Source organism: Symphalangus syndactylus, chromosome 22 (genome assembly GCF_028878055.3).
Source record: "Symphalangus syndactylus isolate Jambi chromosome 22, NHGRI_mSymSyn1-v2.1_pri, whole genome shotgun sequence".
NCBI classification, from domain to species: Eukaryota; Metazoa; Chordata; class Mammalia; order Primates; family Hylobatidae; genus Symphalangus; species Symphalangus syndactylus.
In genome coordinates, this window is record NC_072444.2 from 30,220,687 (window position 1) to 30,248,276 (window position 27,590).

General features: G+C 48.2%; 1 protein-coding gene and 1 long non-coding RNA gene across 3 annotated transcripts in view; both read left to right on the forward strand.

Moving 5' to 3' along the window:
• Positions 1-27,590, forward strand: part of DNAJC11 (DnaJ heat shock protein family (Hsp40) member C11) — a 71,598-nt gene that overhangs the window by 36,605 nt on the left and 7,403 nt on the right. For both annotated transcript variants that reach the window (XM_055261137.2, XM_063631972.1), the window contains exons 5-10: positions 14,684-14,812; positions 15,798-15,920; positions 17,134-17,207; positions 22,860-23,049; positions 23,715-23,800; positions 24,169-24,285. In XM_055261137.2, coding sequence (XP_055117112.1) covers positions 14,684-14,812; positions 15,798-15,920; positions 17,134-17,207; positions 22,860-23,049; positions 23,715-23,800; positions 24,169-24,285 — 719 coding nt within the window. The remainder of the gene's footprint in view (positions 1-14,683; positions 14,813-15,797; positions 15,921-17,133; positions 17,208-22,859; positions 23,050-23,714; positions 23,801-24,168; positions 24,286-27,590) is intronic.
• On the forward strand, positions 6-10,862 carry LOC134735651 (uncharacterized). The gene is made up of 2 exons (XR_010118976.1): positions 6-2,266; positions 2,573-10,862. It is a non-coding gene; the product is annotated as an uncharacterized lncRNA (long non-coding RNA).

A 27,590-nucleotide genomic window follows, 5' to 3' on the forward strand; every position in this document is an offset into this window, starting at 1 on the left:
TAAGCCAGGGGTCAGGTTTCATGAGGACACCTCATGAAAAGGCCTCATAACTAGAAGCCAGGTCTGAAATAATGAGGTGCTGGTGGGTTGTTAAAGTAAAACCATACAAGCTGGTGGGACAAAAATTTATATTATGTCAAAGTCGTATCTTTCTGGAAAACACCTCCCTGGTAGCCATCAGTCACGCTGCTGCTCATCTCCAGGAGATGAATGTTTTGTACCATGTGTAGGGAAGACAAAACCAGTCCCCTGTTTTTTCCAGAAGTCAGGGAGTTTTGCCAAGCAGACATACAGGCTAGTCATTGAAGGCCGTTTCCTCCGACTGTGCTGCCCAAGTCCTCGACAGTGGGAATCGGTTAGAAGACAGAGGCAGGGCAGAGGACAGCCACCTAACCACCTAAGCGTTGAGGCAGCAGAAGTCCTTGCTTACCCGTTAGGATATGGAGAGCCAGATAATGCAGAGGGCTCAGGGCATGTCCGCATGGCCTTAAGCAGAAGGCCCTGCTCACATCACCCCAGGGCATTGGTGCCATGACCACCGGTCACTGGGTTGTTTGAGCAGCATCGGTGTCCCAGATCACCGATGGAGTTTAAGTCCTTTAACCCAGTGACACTACTGAGTCAGAGTTACTTTTCAATGCTAAGTATGCTCTCTTTTTCCTTTCAGTTTGCTGGGGAGGTTGTTTTGCATGTGTGCCCCAGCTGTGTGGCAAGTAGGATAGCTTGGTCACTTTGAGATTCCAGTTGTACTGAACGGCTAATGAAACATGGTTCGGTGTACTGTTCAGCTGTGTTTAAAAAGAGGGCTCAGTGGCCAGACCCTATCAGTGCGGGCAGGACGGCCTGGCAGAGAGCCTGTGTCTGTCATGATAAGGAGCTGGGAGCTCCCCAGTCTTCCATCAGCCTCTTCTCCCATGATCTGTGTCAAATCATCAACGTTGTTGGAAGGAGAGCGGAAGCCATACAAAGTTGTAAGAAGCATTATTATTTTCTTTAAACCTTGTAAAGGAAAAGAATAGGCTGGGTGCGGTGGCTCACTCCTATAATCCCAGCACTTTGGGAGGCAGAGGCGGGCAGATCACCTGAGGTCGGGAGTTCGAGGCCAGCCTGGGCAATATGGTGAAACCCCATCTCTACTAAAAATACAGAAATATTAGCCAGGCATGGTGGTGCATGGCCACCAGCCTCCCGAGTAATTTCAGCTACGTGGGAGGCTGAGACAGGAGAATAGCTTGAACCAGGGAGGCGGAGGTTGTGGTAAGCCAAGATCATGCCACTGCATTCCAGCCTGGACAAGAGAGTGAGACTCTGTCTCAAAAAAAAAAAAAAAAAAAAAAAAAAAAAAAAAACAAAGAAAGAAAACAAATGCTAGCTTAAACTGGGATGCATAGTAAGATAAACCTCTGATGAAATACATTCCAGAAAGCAGTTTTTTTAACACCCATACAGCATTTAAAGGACCATATATCCAGAACATGTCCATCTCTTTGAATCCCACATTTCAAAGTATATTTGACCAGATAAAATTATGGATGGGAATGAAGCTTGTGTATCACTCATTATCATGTGTAATCAATAAATGATTTAATTCTCTTGGAAAAAATGTATATTTGAAAATGGTAACACCTCCGCTCCCATCTACTCACTCTCCCCCTCAACAGGTGAGGACCTCAGAAGTGCAGGATTATCTTTTGGTCAGATGGAGGTAGAGAATCAAAACCCTGGGTGAACCGAGCCGGGGAGTTTGGGATAATTGGGAGAGTCGAAAATCTCCGAGGTGCCCTGAGCTGTGCTAATGATTCCTGCTTGGATCTCCCAGCCAGGTGCCCAGAGGGAGGTCTGGTTTGGAAGGTCGGTATTGGCAGATGGAGGTGGGGTGGGGGAGGTGGGGGAGCCTGGCAGGAGCAGGCTGTTCCTTTGGTGTTTTTGCTGTTCTGGCTGGAGGTTTGCTGTGTTAGGAGCAGTGAAAGGGAAAGAGAACCTCACTATCATCCTGCATCCGTGTCCTATGATCAAATCGGCCATCTGGGGGTGTGTGGCAGTTGCTTATTGGGACTCTATGCAAATGTGTCTGCAGGCCATGTTTCTGTGGAATGAGGGAGCACAGCTGTGACCATCTCACACAGGCATGCAAGTGATTTTTAAAATGTCCTATACTTTGCTATCTCCATAAAACTGCTTCCAAATAAATAAAACATTTTCTAATCAGAAATATTGAGTGATAACCAGATGTTGGCTGTCCAGCATTTTAAGGAGAGGATTTGAGGTATATCTTTTTTTTTTTTTTTTTTTTTTGAGATGGAGTCTCGCTCTGTCTCCCAGGCTGGAGTGCAGTGGCGCAATCTCGGCTCACTGCAAGCTCCGCCTCCCGGGTTCACGCCATTCTCCTGCCTCAGCCTCTCCGAGTAGCTGGGACTACAGGCGCCCGCCACCACGCCCGGCTAATTTTTTTTTGTATTTTTAGTAGAGACGGGGTTTCACCGTGGTCTCGATCTCCTGACCTCGTGATCCACCCGCCTCGGCCTCCCAAAGTGCTAGGATTACAAGCGTGAGCCACCGCGCCTGGCCTGAGGTATATCTTTCATTCCATTTCTGAGGGTTTTTTTTGCCTTTCAAGATGAGCAAACATCCTTGTCCTGAGAAGAAAGGGGTGATCTCCGCTTTAAGGAGACCATGGAGGGTGGGCGTGGTGGTGCATGCCTGTAATCCCAGCACTTTGGGAGGCCAAGGTGGGCAGATCACTTGAGTTCAGGAGTTTGAGACCAGCCTGGACAACATAGTGAGACTCCATCTCTACAAATAAAATACTAAAATTAGCCAGGCATGGTAGCATGCACCTGTAGATCCAGCTGCCTGGGAGGCTGAGATGGGAGGATCACTTGAGCCTGGGAGGTCCAGGCTGCAGTGAGCCGAGATTGCGCCCCTGCACTCCAGCCTGGGCAGCAGAGTGAGACCCTGTCTCAAAAAAAAAAAAAAAAAAAAAAAAAAAAAGACCATGGGGAAGCCAGGCATGGTGGTTTATGCCTGTAATCCTGGCACTTTGGGAGGCCAAGGCAGGAGGATTGCTTGAGTTCAGGAGTTTGAGACCGGCCTGTGCAACATAACAAGACCCCCACCTCTACAAAATACTTACAAATTAGCTGAGCACAGTGGCACTTACCTGTAGTCCAGGCTACTTGGGAGGCAGACGAAGGAGGATTGCCCGAGCCCAGGAGTTCAAGGTTGCAGTGAGCTGTGATTGCACCACTGCACTCCAGCTGGGCAACAGAGCAAGGTCCTGCCTTAAACAAAAACAGAAGGACACTTTTGATGACTTAGAGGTCAGCCTGTCAGCTGGACCCCCGACAGAGGACCTCAGCTCAGAGGGGTTTGCAGGCTGTATCCCATGCGTGATATTCCGCCCGAAACGCGGGTGCATATTTCCCTCTGTTTTCATCAGTAAGAGCAGATTAGGTAGGGATTTCCAGTAGATTGATGTATCTACCAAGCAAAAAGGCCTAGTGAGGAAAAGCCCAGGTTAGAAGGTACAGCTGCCAGCAGGAGGCAGGACACAGAGTGAGCCGTTTGACAATGCTCCCTTTTCTCTTCTGTAAAATGAGGACTTCTGTCCTGACTACCATGCCAAGTTGTGAAAAGATTGAAAACACATGAAATAGATGTTAATTTATTAGGGAAAGATAGTCTTGCTATATAAATGCAAAGTGGTACTGGTACCAAAATGATGTTCAGAACTAAATGTGGTGGTGGTGTTTCATTCAATACTGAGGAGGAAATTCTTGGCTTGGTCAGGAATGGTGGGACCTGTGAGTTGGGATTTGTAAATGGCCCTTGAAACCAGGCGCAGTGGCTCACGCTTGTTATCCCAGCACTTTGGGAGGCCGAGGCGGGTGGATCACGAGGTCAGGAGATCGAGACCATCCTGGCTAACGCGGTGAAACTCCATCTCTACTAAAAATACAAAAAATTAGCTGGGTATGGTGGCAGGCGCCTGTAGTCCCAGCTACTCTGGAGGCTGAAGTAGGAGAATGGCGTGAACCCAGGAGGCAGAGCTTGCAGTGAGCCGAGATCGCACCACTGCACTCCAGCCTGGGCCAGAGAGTGAGACTGTCTCAAAAAAAAAAAAAAAAGAAAAAGAAAGAAAAGAAAATGGCCCTCGAACAATTCTCGCAGCCTTTGCCTGGGGCCAGGCCCGGTGCTGTTTGCAGTATGGCTGGCTGTGATATGGACTTGTGTGGAATGTGCCTTACCAGGCACCATGGTGCCCAGGAAGGAACGTGTAGAATCCCAAGCCCTGGGGTGTGTCCACTTCGCCTGCTGGCTCCAGCTGATGAAACGCATGCATGTACACACACACACATGCACGAACACAGTCACATCCGTGTGTGGGAGGCAGCATGGGAGAGCCTTGGACTTGGTGTCCAGGGCCCTGCATCCAGACTCAGATTCCACCTTCCTGTCTGTGCCCTTGATCAAGTCCCTTCTGCATTCTTAGTCCAGTTTCTGCCTCCGTGAAATGGGAGGCCCGCTTTCTGGGTTGAGTCTTTGGACCCCACAGTCCTTAGCTCAAATCACCTGTTTTCTGCCTTTGCTTTGCTCTGTGGGAGTAAATTCCTGTCTGTATGTCCTGCTGGAAAACGCCACCCTTAGGTTGCTGGGGTCCCAGTGTCTTTAGGGCCCTCCACATTGAACTGGCATCAGGGAGAGAATTGGTGGCTGGGCAGGACGTGGGGTTCATCCCTGAGAGCAGTATGTGAAACTGGAGTCTGACTGGACCACCCTGGGCGTCCTCCTGCCATCTTCGGATTTCTGTTTTATTTGCATAATCCATCCACATTTCTTGCATTTTAAGGACTTAAGATCATGTAACAGTGTCGTTCTGTGTTGTATTCACTTCGTCTTGATTATTTTAATTCCGTTTTTCCTTAATACCCATAAATCTTCTCCCTCTGTGGAGGGCAGCCACTTTGAGCATATTTAGAAGGCAACTTGATCCCAGGCAGCTTGTCCGACTTCATTGCTGCCTCCTTCGTGAACTTGTTTAGATCCTGTGTGGAGCAGATGATTAAGTTAGGTTTGTTTGGGGGTGTGGGGGCAAAGGAGCTTGACTGTCTCTGCGGGCATATTGCTTTAATTTTTTGACCTTATGACAAAATAGTTTGATGGAGATTTGCGTTATTTCCTGGCCATTTTTGCTATTAGAGGTTGATATACACTCTTTGGCAAGACCTCTCTGATCTAGAAGACTCCATCATCAGCATGGTTTGTGTAATAGCTGAGAAACACAATTCAGCTTTATTAGAAAAAAATGTAAATGATGTATCGGCCTGGTGCGGGGGCTCACACCTGTAATCCCAATGTGTCCAGAGTTCATTCCTTTTGGTGGGTTCTTAGTCTCACTGACTTCAACAGTGAAGCTGTGGACCTTCGCGTTGAGTGTTACCTTAAAGGTGGTGCGGACCCAGAGTGAGCAGCAGCAAGATTTATTGTGGAGAGCAAAAGAACAAAGCTTCCACAGTGTGGGAGGGGACCCAGGCAGGTTGCTGCTGCTGGCTGGGGTGGCCAGCTTTTATTCCCTTATTTGTCCCTGCCCATGTCCTGCTGATTGGACCATTTTACAGAGTGCCGGTTGGTCCATTTTACAGAGTGCTGATTAGTGCACTTACAATACTCTAGCTAGCCACAGAGCGCTGATTGGTGCTTTTTACAGAGAGCTGATTGGTGCATTTACAATCCTCTAGCTAGCCACAGAGCGCTGATTGGTGCATTTTTACAGGGCGCCCATTGGTACATTTATAATCTTTTGTAAGACAGAAAAGTTCTCCAAGTCCCCACCCAACCCAGGAAGTCCAGCTGGCTTCACCTCTCACCAACACTTTGGGAGGCTGAGGTGGGTGGATCATCTGAGGTCAGGAGTTTGAGACCAGCCTGACCAACATGGTGAAACCCTATCTCTACTAAAAATACAAAAATTAGCCAGGCGTGGTGGCAGGCACCTGTAATCCCAGCTACTTGGGAGGCTGATGCAGGAGAATCGCTTGAACCTGGGAGGCGGGGGTTGCAGTGAGCTGAGATTGCACCACTGCACTCCAGCCTGAGCGACAAGCTCAAGACTCCATTTCTAAATAAATAAATAAAAATAATGTATCAAGAGCCTGGGCAACATGGTGAAATCCCATCTCTACAAAAAAAAAAAAGAAAAGAAAAGAAAAATTAACTGGGCATGGTGGCGTGCTCCTGTAGTCCCAGCTACTTGGGAGGCTGAGGCAAGAGGAATGCTTGAACCCTGGAGGTGGAGGTTGCAGTAAGCCAGGATCATGCCAGCCTGGCTCCAGCCTCCAAGATGCACTCCAGCCTGGGTGACAGAGAGAGACCCCATCTGAATAATATATCAAGGAAGGCATATAACCATAAAAATATTTTTAAATGCCAAAATGTTTTCATAAAGATGTAAGCGTGCATCACTTGATTATTTTTAAAGGATGTTGGGGTTGCCCTGGCTAATAACCGTAGCCAGCAAAGTCACCCGTGGTTATGACTTCAGTTTGTTCTGCGGAAGTGATTCTGATGTCATAAAACTGCCTGGACTTGGCTGAGAGGATGATGGGGCAGAAGAAGCGTTGTTTAAGCCATATGTTTGTTGTGCGTAGTGGCAGGAAGGGGCAATTTACCGCCTGCAGAAATGGGCTGCTGTTGCAATTGGAGAACGTGGGAAGTTGTCTTGTAAGGAGAAAAGGGACAAAGGCTGGTTAATCAGGTCTGGGAAAGCACTGTGATAATGAAACTGAAACCCTGGAGAAGAAGAGTGGTCTTGGCAATCGGGATAGAAGGCACAGAGGGATTCAGAGGTAAAACAGCTGTTTGTCTTGAAGTGAGTATCCGTCGGAGGGCTGTTTCACCCCCTCATGTCAGCATAATCACTCACAAACAAGGTTTCAGAATTAAAGACTACTGTTTATACGGGGAGAACAGGCTCTGAGTTCCATTTGAGATAAAGTGATTCTGTGGGAACCGTCATGAGTGCCATGCTGGGTTCATCAGTTATAAAACAGGTGAATTTCACATTGCCTCGTATCACCTCTTTTGGTGGAATTTTCAGTTAGTAAAGAGTTCCTTTTGAGATTGCAGTTGACAGAAATTTCTTATATTACCCTCATGGCCAGATAAATATAAACATGAAAATAATTCCGCCTGGGTGGTGGTGAATGTGTTAACATGTGATCATCACTACACAGTGTCTGCATGTATCAAATCAGCACAGTGTACACCTGGAACGTGTGCAGTCTCTATTTGTCAGTTAAATGTTTTACATTTTTTTTTTAAGAAGATTTGAAACCAAAAAATAAAGAATTTAGAATGGTACATTCTTGGCTGAATAAACAACTGATTCTACTTAACGACTACAAATACATCATTTCCTACCTGGTAAGAAGTTTCTCATTGTGGGAGAAAGGCTCTAACTCATGCTGAGAATTTCTGAGTGATGTCAGTGAAGACGTGTTTATCACATTCACAGTTGACCCAAGGCAGAAGGTTCTAAACCCAGTGAACAAGAATGAAGGGATTAAACTACAAAATAAGAGTTAACAGGGAGAAATGTGCTAGCTACGAAAGGGGGGAATCAGGGAAAATGGTCATCTTTCGTTGACTTGGTTTAATATTAGCAATTTTGTGGTTTGGGGGTGGGTAAAAGTGGTTGATTTATTCACAAAGTAATTTAATTTGGGTGCCTGTAATGTGCCAGACACTTGAGGAATGTGAACATGCGGCAGAGACTAAAACAGACAACTTAATCCCGCTATGAAGCTTAATGATCTGGTTGAGGGACAGAGAAGCTGCAGTAAATGCAATAGATAAATTATATATTAAGACTGGGCGCGGTGGCTCATGCCTGTAATCCCAGCACTTGGGCAGGCCGAGGCGGGCAGATCGTCTAGGTCAGGAGTTCAAGACCAGCCTGGCCAACATGGCAAAACCGTGTCTCTACTAAAAATACAAAAATTAGCCGGCCTTGGTGACGTGCTCCTGTAGTCACAGCTATTTGGGAGGCTAAGGCAGGAGAATCACTTGAACCCGGGAGGCAGAGGTTGCAGTGAGCTGAGATCGCACCACTGCACTCCAGCCTGGGCAACAGAGCAAGATTCCGTCTCAAAAAAAAAAAAAAAAAAAAATTAGAAGGAGAGAGAAATGATGTGGGGGTTACTTAAAGCGAAGGAAGTGGGGAAGGCTGCAGTTTTTTTGTTTTGATTTTGTTTTGTTTTTGTTTTTGAGACGGAGTCTCTCTCTGTTGCCCAGGCTGGAGTGCAGTGGCGCAATCTCGGCTCACTGCAAGCTCCGCCTCCCGGGTTCACGCCATTCTCCTGCCGCAGCCTCCCGCGTAGGTGGAACTACAGATGCCTGCCACCACGCCCAGCTAATTTTTGTATTTTTAGTAGAGACGGAGTTTCACCTTGTTAGCCAGGATGGTTTCGATCTCCTGACCTTGTGATCCGCCTGCCTCGGCCTCCCAGAGTGCTGGGATTGCAGGCGTGAGCCACCGCGCCCGGCCTTGATACTGTTTTTGAGACAGAGTTTCACTCTTGTTGCCCTGGCTGGAGTGCAGTGGCACTGTCCTGGCTCAATGTAATCTCCACCTCCTAGATTCAAGCAATTCTCCTGCCTCAGCCTCCGAGTAGCTGGGACTATAGGTGCATGCCACCATGCCTGGCTAATGTTTTTGTGTTTTTAGTAGAGATGAGGTTTTACTATATTGGCCAGGCTGGTCTCCAACTCCTGACCTCAGGTGATCCACCTGCTTCGGCCTCCCAGAGTGCTGTGATTATAGGCGTGAGCCACCATGCCCAGCCTGCAGTTTTAATTAGAGTAGTCAGGCTTCACTGAAAAGGTGCCACTGGAGGAAGGATGGGAAGCAGATGACAAAGTTAGCCACGTGGCCATCTGGTGAAGAGCGTTGCAGATAGAGGGCAGAGCCAACACAGAGGCCAAAATGGAGAGGTGAATCTGGTATGTTCAAGGAACAGCAAAGAGGCCAGCGTGTCTGGAACGATGAGGGAAGACGTTAGTAGGAGTTGAAGACATTCTGTTTCCCCAATGTGAAATAGGGACCAGGCTTAATGTGTGATGGTTCAAGAGACAAGAACCAATAGCAACAAGTCAGTGTTACTGGGAGATGATTTGGGGTTAATATAAGGAACATTGAGCAAGTTGGGCTGCTGGGGACTCATGGAAACTGCTTTGATCCACTGTCTAGTCATGAACACAATGTGATAAGGACCTCTGTCTTCCAACAGGTAGCAGTGGGTGGGATGGGTATGTCATTTAAATAAAAACCAAGTCTTACAGACTATTTGCAGAGCCAGTGCAGGACTAGACCCAGGGCCGGCAGGCATTGCTCCTATCTGGGCTGGATTAACTTGAATCAGGAATTATTGGGGCCATTGATGACATCTGTCTGGCCAGCGGGGCAGCAGTTGGCCTGTGAGTATTGATGTCATATGGTTATGTTGGATCCTCCCAAGTGAGAAACAGCTGAGGTTTACGGACACAAGAACTCTACTAATTTAAAAATATGCCTATAAAGACCTTTCTATAAAGTAAGTTTTTAGGTAGCTTTTTGTTTGGAAGTCCTTAAGATATGGGGAATTTTTTTTTTTCAATTTTTTTGTCAGAGTAATATGTGTACAAGGTTCAAAAGTCAGGTATTTACTAGACTTATAAAGAAAAGCCCTGCCGCTCCCCCCTTTCTACTCCTGACTCCTGTTCCCTCGAGGCAGCCACTCCCAGCTCTTGGAGCTGTTTCTTCTGACATGTTTACATGGTTCTCTCTTAGTTTCTTCAGTTTCCAGTCCACCCAGTGTAATTATAATTGGATTACATTAATATTCACTATATACATTGCTGTGACCATATAATTACTCAGTTGACCCAGATCATATACCAGGATTACCTAGCCTTTCTTAACACTTTTTCCTCTGTGATATTAGTAATTGTCTCATTTGTTTCCTTTGATTAGTTTTCTATAAATCTATCACAAAGTCATCTCCAGACACTCTGTCAGAGCCGAAACGTTCCTCCCAGTTTCGTTAGACACTTCAGGTATTGTGTCGCTCATTCGGATCTCAGTGGCATCCGGGAGCCCTCAGTCCCCAGATCCGGTCTGAAGGTGTCACTCAATTGCTGCAATCTCACGATCAAGCTGGAGCAGATGAGGAGTCTCGATGCACAGAGACAGTGGTTTCTTGAGATGGAACCTAGTCCTGGTGAAGATTCTGTGATCATTGTTGAAATGACAACACAGGATTTGAAACATGACATAAGTTAGTTGATAAAGCAGCAGCATGGTTTGAGAGGATTGACTCCAATTTTGAAAGAAGTTCTGAGCCCAGCAAGATTGCTCATGACTATAATCCCAGCACTTTGGGAGGTCGAGGCAGGCAGAACACCTGAGGTCAGGAGTTCAAGACCAGCTTGGCCAACATGGTGAAACCTCATATCTACCAGTAATACAAAAATTAGCTGGGTGCGATGGCACACTCCTGTAATCCCAGCGACTTGGGAGGCTGGGGCAGGAGAATCACTTGAACCCAGGAGGCGGAGGTTGCAGTAAGCCGAGGTTGTGCCGTTGCTCTCCAGCCTGAGCGACAAGAGTGAAACTCCATCTCAAAAAAAAAAAAAAAAAACTTTTTAAATATTTAGTCAGGCACAGTGGCATGCGCCTGTAATTCCAGCTATTCAGGAGGCCAAGGAAGGGATGTCTCTTGAGTCCGAGAGTTCAGGGCAACAGTGAGCTGTGATCAAGCCACTGCACTCCTTCCTGGGCAGCAAAGTAAGACCCTGTCTCTAAAAAAATAAAATAATCATTCAAATTATCATTTGTTGAAATATTTTTTAATGAACATTGGTTTTATTATATCAGAGAAACTATAAATAGTTTATTCAAAGGTAGTTGAAAAATAAAATATTGGGACAGGCGTGATGACTCAACACCTGTGATCTCAGCATTTTGGGAGGCTAAGGCAGGAGGATTGCTTCAGCCCAAGAGTTGGAGATCAGCCTGGGCAACATAGCGAGACTCTGTCTCTACAAAAAATACAAAAATTAGCCAGGTGTGGTGGCGTGTGCCTATAGTCCCAATTACTTGGGAGGCTGAGGGAGGAGAATCACTTGAGCCCAGGAGTTTGAGGCTGCAATGAGCTGTGTTTGCCACTGCACTACAGCTTGAGCAAGATTCTATCTCTTAAAATAAAATTTTCTTAAGAAAACATCCACCTATGTATAGTTAAACAAATTTTTTTTTTTTTTTTTTGAGACGGAGTCTTTCTCTGTTCCCCAGGCTGGAGTGCACTGGCACGATCTCGGCTCACTGCAAGCTCCACCTCTCGGGTTCACGCCATTCTCCTGCCTCAGCCTCCTGAGTAGCTGGGATTACAGGCGCCCGCCACCACGCCCAGCTAATTTTTTGTATTTTTAGTAGAGACGGGGTTTCACCGTGTTAGCCAGGATGGTCTCGATCTCCTGACCTCGTGATCCGCCCGCCTCGGCCTCCCAAAGTGCTGGGATTACAGGCTTGAGCCACCGCGCCCGGCTAGTTAAACAAATTTTTTAGATTATATTGATTATGTGAACATTAAGAGTAGGAATCATCAGGCCGGGTGTGGTGGCTCACGCCTGTAATCCCAGCACTTTGGGAGGCTGAGGCGGGCAGATCACAAGGTCAGAAGATCGAGACCATCTTGGCTAACACGGTGAAACCCCGTCTCTACTAAAAATACAAAAAAAAAAAAAAAAAAAAAATGAGCCGGGCGTGGTGGTGGGCACCTGTAGTCCCAGCTACTCGGGAGGCTGAGGCAGGAGAATGGCGTGAACCCAGGAGGCGGAGCTTGCAGTGAGCTGAGATCATGCCACTGCACTCCAGCCCAGGCGACAGAGCAAGACTCCATCTCAAAAAGAGTAGGAATCATTATTTGGGCCATGTATCCACAGACTTTAGTCTGTTCACCAACCCTGTCTGTCTCCAGTATCAGTGTTCTGATTATGTGCTGTTGTATAATCATTTCCAAACTTGGTGGCTTCCAACAACAATTCCATACTGTCTCACAGTTCTGTGGATTGGCTGGGACTTGACTGTGATGGGATGGTGCTCACAGGGGTTGCAGTCAGATGGCAGCTGGGTCTCGTCCTCTGTAGGCTGGCTAGTCTGCACGTCAGCAGTGGCTTCTGCATTCATGTCTCACGCACCTCAGCAGAGGTGGCTGGCATCGCTGTCTCTAGGCAACCTCTCCCCGGGCCAGCTCAGGCTTCCTTGCCAACAGCAGTCTGTGGGTAGTTGGACTTAATACGTATTAGCTAGTGTCCCCCAGATAGTGCATTTTAGAGACCTGGGCCAAGCTGCAAGGCGTCTTGTGAGCTGGTCTTGAAGTCAGCACCATCACATCCATGCATTCTGTTGGACAAAAGCAAGTCTGAGAGTTGCTTTTGTGAACCTGAGAGGTTCAGGATCAAGGAGAGGGCTCTGTACAAGGGTGTGAGTACCCGCAGGCATGGTTCCTTAGGAGGCCTTTGATCTAACTTCCACAGTGTGTCACACTATTTTTTGAAGAGTGTATTTCCAGTGTCTTTTTCTTTCATAACATTGCCTACCATCTTTATGAAAGTTGCATTTATATTTAGCAAGTTTTATTTCACTTTGAGATAGGGTCTCATACTATCACCCAGGCTAGAGTGCAGTGATATAGTCACGGCTCACTGCAGCCTTGGCCTCCCGGGCTCAAGGAATCCTCTCACCTCAGTCTCCTAGGTGACTGGGACCACAGGCGGATACCACCACCACTCCCAGCTAATCTTTTTTAGTTTTAGTTTTTTTGTGGAGACAGAGTCTCAACATGTTGCCTAGGCTGGTCTTGAACTCCTGGGCTCAAGCAATCCCTCCACCTCTGCCTCCCAAAGTACTGGGATTGCAGGAGTGAGCCACAGCACTGAGCCGAAATTTTTGACACGTTTAATTGATTCGTCTCTGTATATCATATTTTTAATTTAGAAAATATTCTCTCAATTCTAAATTTCTTCATATTAGAACATAAAAATATCTTGGCCCAAGTATTTTGATAGGTATTATCTTTTTAACTTTATTCACAACAGTTTTCTTTGAGACATTTTTCTAAATCATATTTATTTATGATGTTTTGAATGTTTTATCAAATTTAGATGCTACAAAACTGTAGACCTTTTCAATTCCATTTCATTCTAGAACAGAATATAAATTTACCCAATTAAACATGACAGCTCCACCAAGATTCCTACCCAAAATAAAGATACTCCAAAATGCCATTATGGAATTTCAAAATTATATCTCATAAACCGTTTGAACTCTTATTTATTTTGTATGTTTTTTCCCCCTAAAAAGATCAGCTTCAGATTATTTTTCATTACAAGCTTTATTTTCAGTGATTGTAATTTTTTTTTTTTTTTTTTTAGACAGAGTCTTGTTCTGTTGCCCAGGCTGGAGTGCAGTGGCACAATCTTGGCTCACTGCAACCTCTACTTCACAAGTTGAAGTTTTTTGTTTTTTGTTTTTTCGTTTTAGTTTTTTTGTGGAGACAGTCTCAACATGTTGCCTAGGCTGGTCTTGAACTCCTGGGCTCAAGCAATCCCTCCACCTCAGCCTCCTGAGGAGCTGGGATTATAGATGCGCGCCACCACGCCAGGCTAATTTTTGTATTTTTAATAGAGATGGGGTTTCATCATGTTGGTCAGGCTGGTCTCGAACTCCTGACCTCGTGAGCCACCTGCCTCGGCCTCCCAAAGTGCTGGGATTACAGGCATGAGCCACCGCGCCCGACCTGTTCTTGTTTTTGAGACAGAGTCTTGCTCTGTCACCCATGCTGCAGTGCAGTGGCGCAATCTTGGCTCACTGCAACCTCCACCTTTCAGGTTCAAGCAGTTCTCCTGCCTCAGCCTCCAGAGTAGCTGGGATGTGTGCCTAGCTAATTTTTGTATTTTTAGTAGCAACAGGGTTTCACCACGTTGGCTAGGCTGGTCTCGAACTCCTGACCTCAGGTGATCCACCTCCCTCAGCCTCCCAAAGTGTTGGGATTACAGGTATTAGCCACCACACCTGGCCACAAATTGTTCATATACTGCCATGCAGTTTTTTTGATTATTCAGAATCATCGTCATGACAGGGATGTGTTCATGCTGTTACTCTGTGAATATAAAAAATTTGTAAATTTTGGCAACTACAACTTCATTTTCCATGGGGAATACCACAGCTTGTTTTGACACAATTATTCTTTATGTGTATCACTGCAACTAATTCTAAGGATGTTTCTTGTCCATGGGTTTCTTGATTTAATAAGAAAATTTTTTACCATAACACTATACTGCCTCCAAGTTGGTATTTGAAAAGATACTTTTGTCTTTGGCGTGTCATTGCTCTGCAGACATGCAGACTGGCTCTCCTGGTCAAATGATCTTTTCTAGCTCTGGACGTCTGTGATGCTCTGCAGTTTGGTTCGGACTGTGACATTCATGCTTTGTGGGCTTCCTGGCGGAGTGTCCTACCTAAACCCAGTGAACCCTGAAGTCAAATGACTTGTTCAATTAAAGCGAGCTGGCTGTTGAAGTGTAGCATTGTCTTTCATTCCACAAATACCACCCCTTCTGCTGACGGCTTGTTTTTCTGCCCCAGGGAACGATCAGCGTTGGAGTAGATGCCACTGACCTTTTTGATCGCTATGATGAGGAGTATGAAGATGTGTCCGGCAGTAGCTTTCCACAGATTGAAATTAATAAAATGCACATATCCCAGTCCATTGAGGTAAAGCACACAACCACCTCTCCGAGTACAGCAAGGGCTCGAGTTAATGAGGCACAGCACACCAAGCAGCTGGAATGAGAGTCTGCCCAGGATTTTTCTCATCTTTATTTATGAAAGGATGCAATTAGCCACTTAAAAAAGAAAGCGCTTCAGTCCCAGCCGTGTGTTACCGCTGTGCTGGCATGTGAGCCAGCAGGAGTGTGGGCTGGGGCACTTGGCTCCCAAGGTCTTGGGCCTTTCCAGCAGAGGGTGTTAATGGTCTGGGAGAAGTAGAGGCCCAAGGTCATGGGGTTCTGGGAGAGAAAGCAGACCTCCATGGATCATTCTAACAACCGGTTTTAGTTTTAAGACAAATTCTGCTGGGTGCCGCAAGGCTATAGCAGCTCTCATCCTGAGCCGTGGGCACACGAAAATGTCACCATTCTGCCCACTATTTGGATGTGGCGAGGCCAGGCTATTCTCCTGAGCGTTTATAGTAGGTCTTTGTCTCCTCAGCTCATTAATTTATTCGCCATTGCATCAGCCAACAACGTGGAGTCCTAACTTGGGGAAATTTGCCCCCTCTTGGAGCTCCTTGAGTCAGTTGATACAGAATACAGCCATGGGAAGGTCTTCAGTCTCCCCAGAACCCTGATGGCAAGCAAGGACAGGAGAGGCCCCAGGCGTACCACAGAGGGAAGGCACACAGTGAAGTCACTGTGCTATCTGATACCATTGGGACATGCAGCCCCATGTTTCCCCTGGTGTTGTGAAATGTGCCCATTAAAGCTTTTGCAAAATATATTACCCTCGTGGTCACATGCAGACCAAATAACAAAGCGAAAGAAAAGTGAAGCTGTTGTAGCAGTTCTGCATCCATGTGTGCTTCTGAACAGCGGAGTCGTCTGCACCTTTGGCCTTGGGCTCACAGTGCGTTCTTTAGGCTGCTGCCATTGGCACTTCGTGTTGTTTTGATTCATTCATTACCAGGAAATACCATTTTTAGGCACCCTTGACAGCGACAGACACAGCCATCCTCTCTGGAAGCCTCTCAACCCAGAATGGAAATGGAGGAGGTTCCATTAACTTTGCGCTCAGACGAGTGACTTCGGCAAAGGGATGGGGAGAGGTAAGAATGTCTATTGGCTGAGTTGTATTGTCCATGCAAAGCCTTATTTCTGAACATTTACACTCTCAAAGCTCACCCTCAAACTCACCCCAGGGGCCCCGTTGTTGTGTAACACGGTACCAAGTGTCAAACTTCCATAAGTTGACTGGTCCTAAAAGAAAAATAGGTCTCTCATAAGCCTGGCCAACATGGTGAAACCCCGCCTCTACTAAAAATACAAAAATTAGCTGGGCGTGGTGGCACTTGCCGCCTGTAATCCCAGCTACTCGGGAGGCTGAGGCAGGAGAATCACATGAACCTGGGAGGCAGAGGTTGCAGTGAGTCAAGATCGCGCTGTTGCACTCCAGTCTGAGGGATAAGAGCAAAATTCCGTCTCAAAAAAAAACATAAATAGGTCTCATATCTGAGAAGTCCTGTCAGTCTTCCTCACAGTTTAAAATTAGGATAGAAAAACAAGGTTTCCTATGAGATGCCAACTTCTAGAAATCCAGCCTCTGAAACTCAGTGTGTTTGTTCCCTTTGAGCAGAAAGCCTGTGGGCTCTTTTTCCTGCACAATTCAGAAGGCAGGTGCTCTCTTCAGTGTGATGGTTCACTGATTGGTGGCCATTTAACAGCCAGTTCTGCCGAGCAAATTGAGCTGCATCAAATTAACATTGAAGAGTTGCTTGAAAGTCACCCAGACTAGTAAACACGGCAGCCAGGCTCAGCTGTGACTTCCAAGGCTGTGCGAGTGTGGAACCGCTGCTGGGCTTTAACGTCAGGCCCCTGAGGACCACTCCAGTGACCTGGGAGACATTTGGCACAGGATGAAAATGAAAAGGAGTCGGCAGTACATGCGGGGGTGGGGGGACACACCTGCAGTTGGTGCTCTGCAGGTGGGGGAGCTGTGCTGGGAGGGGTGGGAGGACCTGGCTGGTCTCCTGACCTCAGCCTGGGAGGCAAGGATCAGAGGTGAGCAGTTTTTTCTTTGGAGGGACACCAATGAAACATGTGCCATTGAAACCTGGGTCTCCTTTGGATCTGTGGCAGCAGACAACTCCATTTGGCAAAGGTTAAGATGAGACATTAACAATCTTCCACCCCTTCTTTTAGGGCCCTGGCAAGACCAGTGAATTGAATGAAGGAATTATACCCAGAGGTACATACCTGAGCCTGGGTTGCTGCTGTGAGATAAAACACCATTAATGCCTTCTCTTTTTCCTTTTCAAACAGTTGGAATTTGGAGCCGGAGACCTACAGGGGCCTTTATTCGGTCTCAAGCTGTTCCGTAATCTCACACCAAGATGGTAAATATGAGAGATAGCAGCTCCTCTTTGGTGGTCTTCGTTGGCTTAGGAGACTAGAACTGTGTGTTCGTTTTATCACAGTGGTTGGCACTATCTTGTCCGTCCTACAAGGTCACTGCATACATCAAGGGCAGGTACAGCACTGGCATGAAGCCCAGGCAGTGTGCAGGTGGGAAGAGGCAGGATTGCGGGGGCCGGACCCTTGTCCCAGCCCCAGCCAGGCAGCACCATCCAGGACTTGCACCTCCCTTACCTATGCCATGAGGCCACAGAGAAAGAGTGCCTTCAGGGAGAGTTGGTCCATGGACTGAAACACTTACAGACTTATGGATCATCCCGTTGTCCCAGAGAATGACAGACTGCCTCATCATCAGGTTGATTGACATATGCCAGAGATGTAGTCCCCAGCCAGCCTCTGCTTTCTGTCATCTCTACTGCTGCCATGTCACACTCCTAGAACTATATATCCCTGTCCCTTCTAGAATGACAGCAGTGTCTTCATTTCCTATATGGTGGGGGCAGTGATGTCTGTGTGAGCTCAGATAAAAGAATTGGTGGAGGGTAAATAATACCTCTTTCTTCCAGAGGAAGGTATAGCTGAAGGAGTCCTAGAATGGAGCACACGGAGTTTATTTATTTATTTATTTTTGAGACAGAGTCTTGCTCTGTCTTGCCCAGGCTGGAGAGTGGTGGCATGATCTCGGCTCACTGCAGCCTCTGCCTCCTGGGTTCAAGCGATTCTCCTGTCTCAGCCTTCCAAGTAGCTGGGACTACATGCGTGTGCCACCACGCCCAGCTATTTTTGTATTTTTAGTAGAGACAGGGTTTCACCATATTGGTCAGGCTGGTCTCGAACTTCTGACCTCAGGTGATCCACCTGCCTCGGCCTCCCAAAGTACTGAGATTATAGGCATGAGCCACCGCGCCTGGCCTATTTTATTTTACTTTATCTTTTTTAGAGACGAGATTTTGTTCTGTTGCCCAGGCTGGAGTGCAATAGTCCAGTCATAGTTCACTGCAGCCTTGAACTCCTGGGCTCAAGCAGTCCTCCTCCCTCAACTTCCTGAAAAACTAGGACTACAGGTGTATGCCAACATGCCTGGCTCATTTTTTAGTTTTTTTTAGAGATAAGTTCTCTCTGTGTTGCCTCGGCTGGTCTCAAGTTCCTGGATTCAAGCAGTCCTCCCACCTCAGCCTCCCAAAGCACTGAGATTAGAAGCAAGAGCCACTTCACCGAGCCTGGAGTACATGGTTTTTGTTTTGTTTTTTGTTTTGAGACAGGTCTTACTTTGTCACCCCGGCTGGAGAATAACGGTGCATTCTTGGCTCACTGCAGCCTCAACCTCCCAGGCTCAGGTGACCCTCCCGAGTAGATGGGACTACAGGTGTGCACCAGCACACCTGACTAATTTTTGTAGAGTTGGGGTTTCGCCTTGTTGGCCAGGCTGGTCTCTTAACTCCTGACCTCAGGTGATCCTCCTGCCTTGGCCTCCCAAAGTGCTGGCATTACAGGCATGAGCCACTGTGCCCAGGCACAGTGGCATGAATAACTTTCTTATCAAACATGTACTCTAGGCTGGGCACAGTGGCTCATGCCTGTAAATCCCAGCACTTTGGGAGGCTGAGGCGGGTGGATCACCTCAGGTCAGGAGTTCGAGACCAGCCTGGCCAACATGGTGAAACCCCCATCTACTAAAAATATAAAAATTAACCAGGCGTGGTGGCACTTGCCTGTAGTCCCAGCTACTTGGGAGGCTGAGGTGGGAGGATCTCTTGAACCTTGGAGGCAGAGGTTGCAATGAGCCAAGATCACACCACTGTACTCCAGCCTGAGCAGCAGAGCAAGACTGTCTCAAAAAAAAAAAAGAAAGTTATTACACTTCTAATGAGACACGTATCTGTGTGCCCGCCAGGCTCTGCAGGGGTTGACCTAACCCCTGCCCACTGGTCTGGTCGTTTGTCTATGGGGCATGGGGCAGGGAACACAGGCAGGCTTGCAGGTCAGCCTGTTGTAGGGAGAGCAGGAGAAGTGTTGGGAGAGAGCCTGCGAAACAGGAAGATGTGTCCTGTGGGGCAGGCGGAGGCCGCTTAGGCACCAAAGCGGTGCTTCCTGGCTGGGTGCGGTGGCTCACACCTGTAATCCCAGCACTTTGGGAGGCTGAGGCGGGCGGATCACGAGATCAGGAGATCGAGACCATCCTGGCTAACACGGTGAAACCCCGTCTCTACCAAAAATACAGAAAATTAGCCGGGCGTGGTGGCGGGCGCCTGTAGTCCCAGCTACTCAGGAGGCTGAGGCAGGAGAATGGCGTGAACCCGGGAGGCAGAGCTTGCAGTGAGCCCAGATTGTGCCACTGCACTCCAGCCTGGGTGGCGACTCCAGCCTGGGCGACTCTGTCTCAAACAAACAAACAAAAAAAAAAGCAGTCCTTCCAGACACACAAAGAGAAAAAGGAGCCAGTGTGACTCACACCTGCAATCCCAGGGCTTTGGGAAGCCAAGGTGGGAGGATGGCTTGAACCCGGGAGGTTGAGGCTGCAATGAGCTGAGATTGCACCACTGCACCCCAGCCTAGGCGACAGAGCAAGACTGCCCCCGAAAAAAAACTTTTTTAAAAGATGGAAGGAATGCAGGACGTGCTGCCATGGGGCATCACCTGGGTGCTGCTCACAACACAGCTCCACAGGCCCCTGTTCTACATAATTGGATTCACCTACTGTGTCTGAGAAGGGGACCGGGATTCATATTTAGAAGAGAACAGCAGGGAAACAGCATCTGTATACACATCAGTGTTGTCTTGACCCTGTCTACTTAGATTGGTCACCCCAGATGCTGGTTAAAAGCCGCCTCAGGGGCAGGGTGTGGTGGCTCATGCTTGTAATCCCGGCACTTTAGGAGGCCAGGTGGGAGGATCACTTGAGCTCAGGAGTTTGAGACCAGCCTAGGCAACATGGTGAAACCTTGACTCTACAAAAAATGTAAAAATTAACCAGGTGTGGTAGCACACACCTGTAGTCCCAGCTACTTGGGATGCTGAGGTGAGAGGATCACTTGAGGCTAGGAGCTCGAGGCTGCAGTGAGCCATGATGACACCACTGCACTTCAGCCTGGGTGACAGAGCAAGAGCCTCTCTCAAAAAAAGAAAAAAGAAATGCTGGTCAGGTGCAGTGGCTTGTGCCTGTAATCCCAACACGTTGGGAGGCCGAGGCAGGCAGGTCGTCTGAGGTCAGGAGTTCAAGACAAGCCTGGCCAACATGGTGAAACCCTGTCTCTACTAAAAATACAAAAATTAGCCAGGTGTGGTGGTGGGCACCTGTAATTCCAGCTACTTGGGAGGCTGAGGCAGGAGAATTGCTTGAACCCGGGAGGCAGAGGTTGCAGTGAGCCAAGATCATGCCACTGCACTCCAGCCTGGGTGACAGAGCCAAGACTCTGTCTAAAAAAAAAAAAAAAAAAAAAAACCTGCTTTGGGTCTTATGAGGGAGGGGACTAGGAATCTAGGTGTTTCAAGTGCCCCAAGTGATTCTTAAGGTCACACAAGCTTGGGAGACACGTCATTAAGGAAAATCTTTTGGCCGTTTTGTTCTGGTTGAGCCTCAGTATCTATTCGTTGAGTGGTCACCAGGAGTTTGGGGTGGACTGATCATCATTTACAGGTTTGGAAATTGAATTTAGTTCTACTACTCATAGCTTATTAGACTTGAGCAGATTTAAACGGAAGGACAACTGATTTATAAACAAGGGGGATGATGTGTGACCAAGGATGCCAGCTTCTTTTTTGTTTTGTTTTGTTTTGTTTTTGAGATGGAGTCTCACTGTGTCACCAGGCTGGAGTGCAGTGGCACAGTCTTGGCTCACTGCAACCTCCACCTCCCAGGTTCAAGCTATTCTCCTGCCTCAGCCTCCCAAGTAGCTGGAACTACAGGCACGCGCCACCACGCCTAGCTAATTTTTGTATTTTTAGTAGAGACGGGGTTTCACCATGTTGGCTAGGATGGTCTCAATCACTTGACCTTGTGATCCACCCACCTCGGCTTCCCAAAGTGCTGGGATTACAGGCATGAGCCACCGCACCCGGCCTACTAGCCCAGTTTCTTAATATATAGTGACCAGATTAGTTATGGATGTCTGCTAACCAGGGTTCTCTAATCGTTGGATCAAGTTGCAGATGTTCCTTGATTTACGATGGAGTTACGGCCTAATAAGCCATCTTAAATCAAAAATATCGACCTGTTGGCTGGGCACAGTGGCTCACGCCTGTAATCCCAGCACTTTGGGAGGCTGAGGCGGGTGGATCACCTGGGGGCAGGAATTCGAGACCAGTCTGGCCAACATGGTGAAACCCTGTCTCTACTAAAAATACAAAATATTAACCAGACATGGTGGCGGGCGCCTGTAGTCCCAACTACTCAGGAAGCTGAGGCGGGAGAATCACTTGAATCCAGGAGGCAGAGGTTGCAGTGAGCTGAGAAGATCACACCATTGCACTCTAGCCTGGACAACGAGCGAAACTCCATCCAAAAAAAAAAAAAGACCTGTCCAGGCTCAAGTGATCCTTCCTCCTCAGCCTCCAGAGTCGCTGAGACTACAGGGCATGCCACTATACCCGGCTAATTTTGTGTATTTTTTGTAGAGATGGGGGTTTTGCCATGTTGCCCAGGCTGTTCTTGAACTCCTGGGGTGAAGCAATTTGCCTCAGCCTCTCAAAGTGCTGGGGTTACAGGTGTGAGCCAATGAGCCTGCCTACTGTTATTTTAATGGCATAAACATCACCTCCAGAGCTTAGAAAGGAGAGAAAGAAACTTAGGGAATTGATGTTGAGCTCTTTATTAAAGAAACCAGCTGTTAATTTACCCTTCAGCACCTTGAATGAAGTGTGAATTTCTTTGTTAGTAAAATGAAATACCCCTTTTCAACCAGAAGATGGGGCTGGACTCCCTTGGAAAGAAACTGCAGAGGCTCTTTCGGGAACCAGTTTCCTGTGCTCACTTTGCCTGTAGTTTCTGTCACTAGTACCCAGCTGTGGTCACTAGTACATCAAAAATCGCACAGCAGCTCCAAAAATATACTGATGCCTCCACCCAGAAATTCTGGTTCCATAGGTCTGGGGTGTCCTCTAGGTAAGTGATTCTCAAACTCTACTGCACATTGGAATCATTGGGACACTTGGCACTCCAAGCCCGCACTGAAGGAATCAGCATGCCGGCAGAGAAGCCAGCCAGCCATGATTTGTGGATGAGCCGGGTGATTCCAGCGTGCAGTAGTTTGAGCACCACTGTCTTGGACTACTTAATTTGAGACCCTCCATAGGTGATTCTGACTTGCACTCCTCGGCCCCCATCCATTCTAACTTGAATGGGGTTGCATCTGCTGGCTTAGGAACGCAGACAGTCAGGTGCCTATTTGGTTGTAGCTAAAGGTAGGGCGGCTGAGGGGAGTCGGGAGGTTACTGGGAAGATTCTGGCTAGGACCCTCCCCCTGACTTTGTGGATAGAGGCCTGACCTGCTTTTTTTTTTTTTTTTACTGGGAGCTGGCCCAGGGATGCATAGATGTGACAGTAAGTGAGGTCTTAGCCAGGCAGAGAGGAAGTGACAGAGAACAGCTGAGAGCAGATGCCATCCAGGACCTATTCTGTCTCTGTGTCTCTCCAGCTTTGTGACAACAAACTGTGCTCTGCAGTTTTCATCCCGTGGAATCCGACCCGGCCTGACCACTGTCCTAGCTCGGAACCTAGACAAGAACACCGTGGGCTACCTGCAGTGGCGGTGGGGTATCCAGTCAGCCATGAACACTAGCATCGTCCGGGACACTAAAACCAGCCACTTCACTGTGGCCCTGCAGGTAAGCCGAGCAGCCATCGTCTCCTGCAGACAGAGCTCTGGGAGGACCCCTCCTCCCAAGCACTCAGTGCGCCCCTTAAATCCTGCGTCCTGATCACCACTAAGTCTAAGCCCACACAGGGCCCTGAGGGGCAGGCTCTCGGTGCTCACACTGGAGTGACCTGGTAGAACCTTCGAGTATGAAATGCAGTTGCCTTTAGGCGCCTGGGGCAGCTGTGTCAGATCATCCTAAAGCAGAACAACATCTTAATGTCTGGTGGGAGCTGCCCACGGAATCGGGGGCGGGCAGATGAAGCCCCATAGCAGAATCTTGCCCTCGGACACCCCTGTGGTCACGCCAGGGCTAGTGCATGAGAAGCCGCCCCACACGGGCCACTGCTCCTTGGCTCTCACCAGCCTCTGCCACCTAGGAGCACAGGCTCAGTGTCGCCAGAGTTTTTTATTTCTTGTGAGAAGCTAGAAAACTGGGTTTTCTGTGAAGTCTCCCAGTTTTTAACTACTGGCTGCTAATAAATCATCGTGCACTCGGTGCGGCTGCCAGACCGTGACCCCTGCCTTAAAGGCATGTGTGCAGCAGATGCCCAGAGCTAGTGGGAGGGCAGATACCCACCTCCCCACAGAGTCGCACGCCCTAGCCACGCATCCTTGCACCCTCTGTCTCCCCAGCTGGGAATCCCTCACTCCTTTGCACTGATCAGCTATCAGCACAAATTCCAAGATGACGATCAGACTCGTGTGAAAGGATCCCTCAAGTAAGTCCTGGCCTGGCTAAAATGGAAGCACACTGGTTCTGCATGCGGGTCTTCACAGTGGAACCAGTTGGTGTAAGATACCTGCTCATGTGAATATCTACGTGTGTGTGACATTTTTGGAGAGCTTCCTATTTTGAGGCTGTGGGGGATTTAACACTACAGTCCCAGCCCTTGAGGAGCTTAGAGAGTGTCGTGGAAGAACTAGACCATGGGTGTCCCGACTTTCTTCTGTCACGAATCTGCTCCCTGGGGGTCGAGGAGGCTGGAGGGAGGGAAGGGACGGGTACCTGGCCTCTTCTCAAATGACAGCTGCCCCTGAAGTGATGAATGAGGGGGACACAGGCACAGACTGCGTTCTTTCCCTGCAGAGCAGGCTTCTTTGGGACGGTGGTGGAGTACGGAGCTGAGAGGAAGATCTCCAGGCACAGTGTTTTGGGTGCAGCTGTCAGCATTGGAGTTCCACAGGGCGTTTCTCTCAAAGTCAAGTAAGTAGAACTTAGGCCTTTCTGGTCAAGGAATGCCTGTCACCTTCACTCAACCAGGCTTTACCCAAGTTAAGGCTGAAATAGCCTTTGCATTGTAATTTTGTTCTTAAAGACACAGTTGCTTGGCTAGGTGCAGTGGCTTATGCCTGTAATCCAGCACTTTAGGAGGCCAAGGCGGGCGGATCGCCTGAGGTCAGGAGTTCGAGACCAGCCTGGCCAACGTGGCGAAACCCCATCTCTACTAAAAATACAAAAATTAGCCAGACGTGATGGCACGCACCTATAATCCGAGGTATTTGGGAGGCTGAGGCAGGAGAATTGCTTGAACCTGAAGGCGGAGGTTGCAGTGAGCTCAGATCGAGATCACGCCACTGCACTCCAGCCCGGGGGACAGTGAGACTCTATCTCAAAAATAAAAATAAAAAAATTCAGCCGGGCGCAGTGGCTCACGCCTGTAATCCCAACACTTTGGGAGGCCAAGGCAGGTGGATCACGAGGTCAGGAGATCGAGACCATCCTGGCTAACACGGTGAAACCCCGTCTCTACTAAAAATACAAAAAATTAGCCGGGGGTGGTGGCGGGCGCCTGTAGTCCCAGGTACTCGGGAGGGCTGAGGCAGGAGAATCACTTGAACCCGGGAGGCGGAGCTTGCAGTGAGCCAAGTTCGCTCCATTGCACTCCAGCCTGGGCGACAGAGCGAGACTGCGTCTCAAAAAAAAAAAAAAAAAAAAAAAAATACAGTTGCTTGTGTCTTTGCCGAGTAAGCAAATTTCAAGGAGTGTATAGTTCGAACACCGAGTGAGTGAGGTGTACGTCTGAGCTCCAGCAGCCACCCAGCAGCCTCGCCTGATGTCACAGGATGCATCCTAGCAGCCCAGGCCTCCTGGAGTCACTGGCCTGGCAGCTATCACCCGGGCACAGCATCTCCAGTAGCAGCTGCCATGTCGGTTCATCCCTCTCTCCAGGGGTTTTCATTGGCACACACACCCTTGCTCCACCTGAGTCTAGTCACTGTCCTCTCCTTAGTTCCTCAAAAGAGTTGTCTGTTTTTGGCCGGGCGCGGTGGCTCACGCCTGTAATCCCAACACTTTGGGAGGCCGAGGTGGGCAGATCACGAGGTCAGGAGATTGAGACCATCCTGGCTAACACAGTGAAACCCCGTCTCTACTAAAAATACAAAAAATTAGCCGGGCATGGTGGCGGGCGCCTGTAGTCCCAGCTACTCAGGAGGCTGAGGTGGGAGAATAGTGTGAACCCGGGAGGCAGAGCTTGCAGTGAGCCGAGATGGTGCCACTGCACTCCAGCCTGGGCATCAGACCGAGACTCCATCTCAAAAAAAAAAAAAAGTTGTCTGTTTTTGCTTGCATCCGTCTTCTTTCTTTCTAAACCTGCTCCAGTCAGGCCTCTCCAGAAAAACCAGCCCTCTCCAGAATCAGCCTTTCTCAGTCATCAGTGGGGCACCCTCCCTCCTGTGGCAGATCAGAGGGTGATTCTTCTTCATCTCATTTGGTCTCTGCACCTGCTGTTGCCGTGGCCGTTCCGTCCTGCCCTTACGGCTTCTCTGCCCTGAGTTTCCAGGATACCATGCCCTGCTCTGGCTTTCCGTACCAGATGGCTGCTGTCTGTCTCCCAAACTCCTAAATGGAGGCACCACTGCAGGGCACAGCCCTTCTCTCTCCAGACTCACTCCCAAGAGGTCATATCCAGCCTCGTGGCTTTCATGCCCTGAGGACTCTCACGTTGCAAGCGCCAGCTTGGACCACCCCCGTAATCTCCAGCTCATGTATTTGTCCAGCTTTCTTTTCCTAACCTCGACTTGGATACCTAACAGCATCTCAAATGTCACGTATCCAAACAGAACTCGATCCCTCCCTGTGCCTCCAGAAATGTAGAACCTTCAGAACCTGCTCTGCCCGAAGTCTTTCCCATCTATCTCTCTTATTTTATTTTATTTTTATAGAGACAGGGTCTCACTTGGTTGCCCAGGTTGGTTTTGAACTCCTGGCTTCAAGCAGTTCTCCCGCTTCAGCCTCCTAAAATGTTAGGATTACAGGTGTGAGCCACAGCGCCCAGCCTCCTTTCCTATCTCAATAAATGAGAGCTCTGGCCTTCTACTTGCTCTTTCCAAAAACCTTGGAGTCAGCCTCGATCTCTCTCTCTCCCACACTCCAAATCAGACATATCTCAAAATCATCTCCTGACCATGTACTCCAAAAGAGTATCCCCAATCTGGCCATTTCTCAACCTCACCGCCGCCAACATCTTTGTCGTAGTTACACAGCAGCCTCCCCACTGAACCCGTCTCCCTCCTTGTGTGTCTGCTCTCCGTAGGAGAGTCCTTTTTAAAACTGAAGGCAGTTCACGTCTGTCTTCTGCCTAAAACCTCAGAGATTCCCTCAATTCCAGGCGGAGGCCAAAGCCCTTCAGACACTTTGGAGCCTACAACGCCCTGCGTGATGTAGTATTCCTCTCTACCCCAACTCCAGCCATCCTGGTCCCCTGGAGCTATTCCTGGCACACACCAGGCCCTCTCCTGCTTATGAGGTGGCCTTTGCTGTTTCTCAGTCTGCAGATAAATATGTGGCCATTTCCTTCACTCCCTGTAGGTATCTGCTCTCTGCTCAAATGACCCCTAATTCACCTTGTATAACATAGTTAGCCCTTCCCCTTGCCCCAGGTGATCTCCCCCACCATGTTTACCATGTTTAGTCTCCAGAGAACCAGTCTCCACCTGAAGGGCCATCTCCTCCACTCCTCATCAGACATAAGCTCTTGGACTTGGTCCATTTTATTCTCACCTGCACTTCTAGAACCTAAAACCCATTATAGTACTTGAGAGGAACTCAGTGAGTGAATAAAAGTGGATCATAGCTCAGTTTTGGAAACAAAAGCCAAATCACTTACCAAGATTAGAGTTGGCGTCAGCCATCTCTCCTCAGATAATATTTGAAGGCTCAGTATAGTGGCATACACACTTTGGGAGGCCAAGACAGGAGGATCACTTGAGCCTAGGAGCTCAAGGTGGTAGTGAGCTGTGATTGTGCCCCTCAGCCTAGATGACAGAGTGAGACCATGTCACTTCAAAAAAAAAAAAAAAAAATACTTTTTGTCTTGAAGTCTACCTTATCTGTTATTATATAGCTTTTTTAGCCTTCTTATGCTTATTATTTATTTTTTTTGCCCATTCACATTTAACCTATCTCTGTTTGTGTGTGTGTGTGTATCTATTTTTTTTTTTTTTTTGGAGATGGAGTTCCGCTCTTGTTCCCCAGACTGGAGTGCAGTGGCACAATCTCAGCTCACT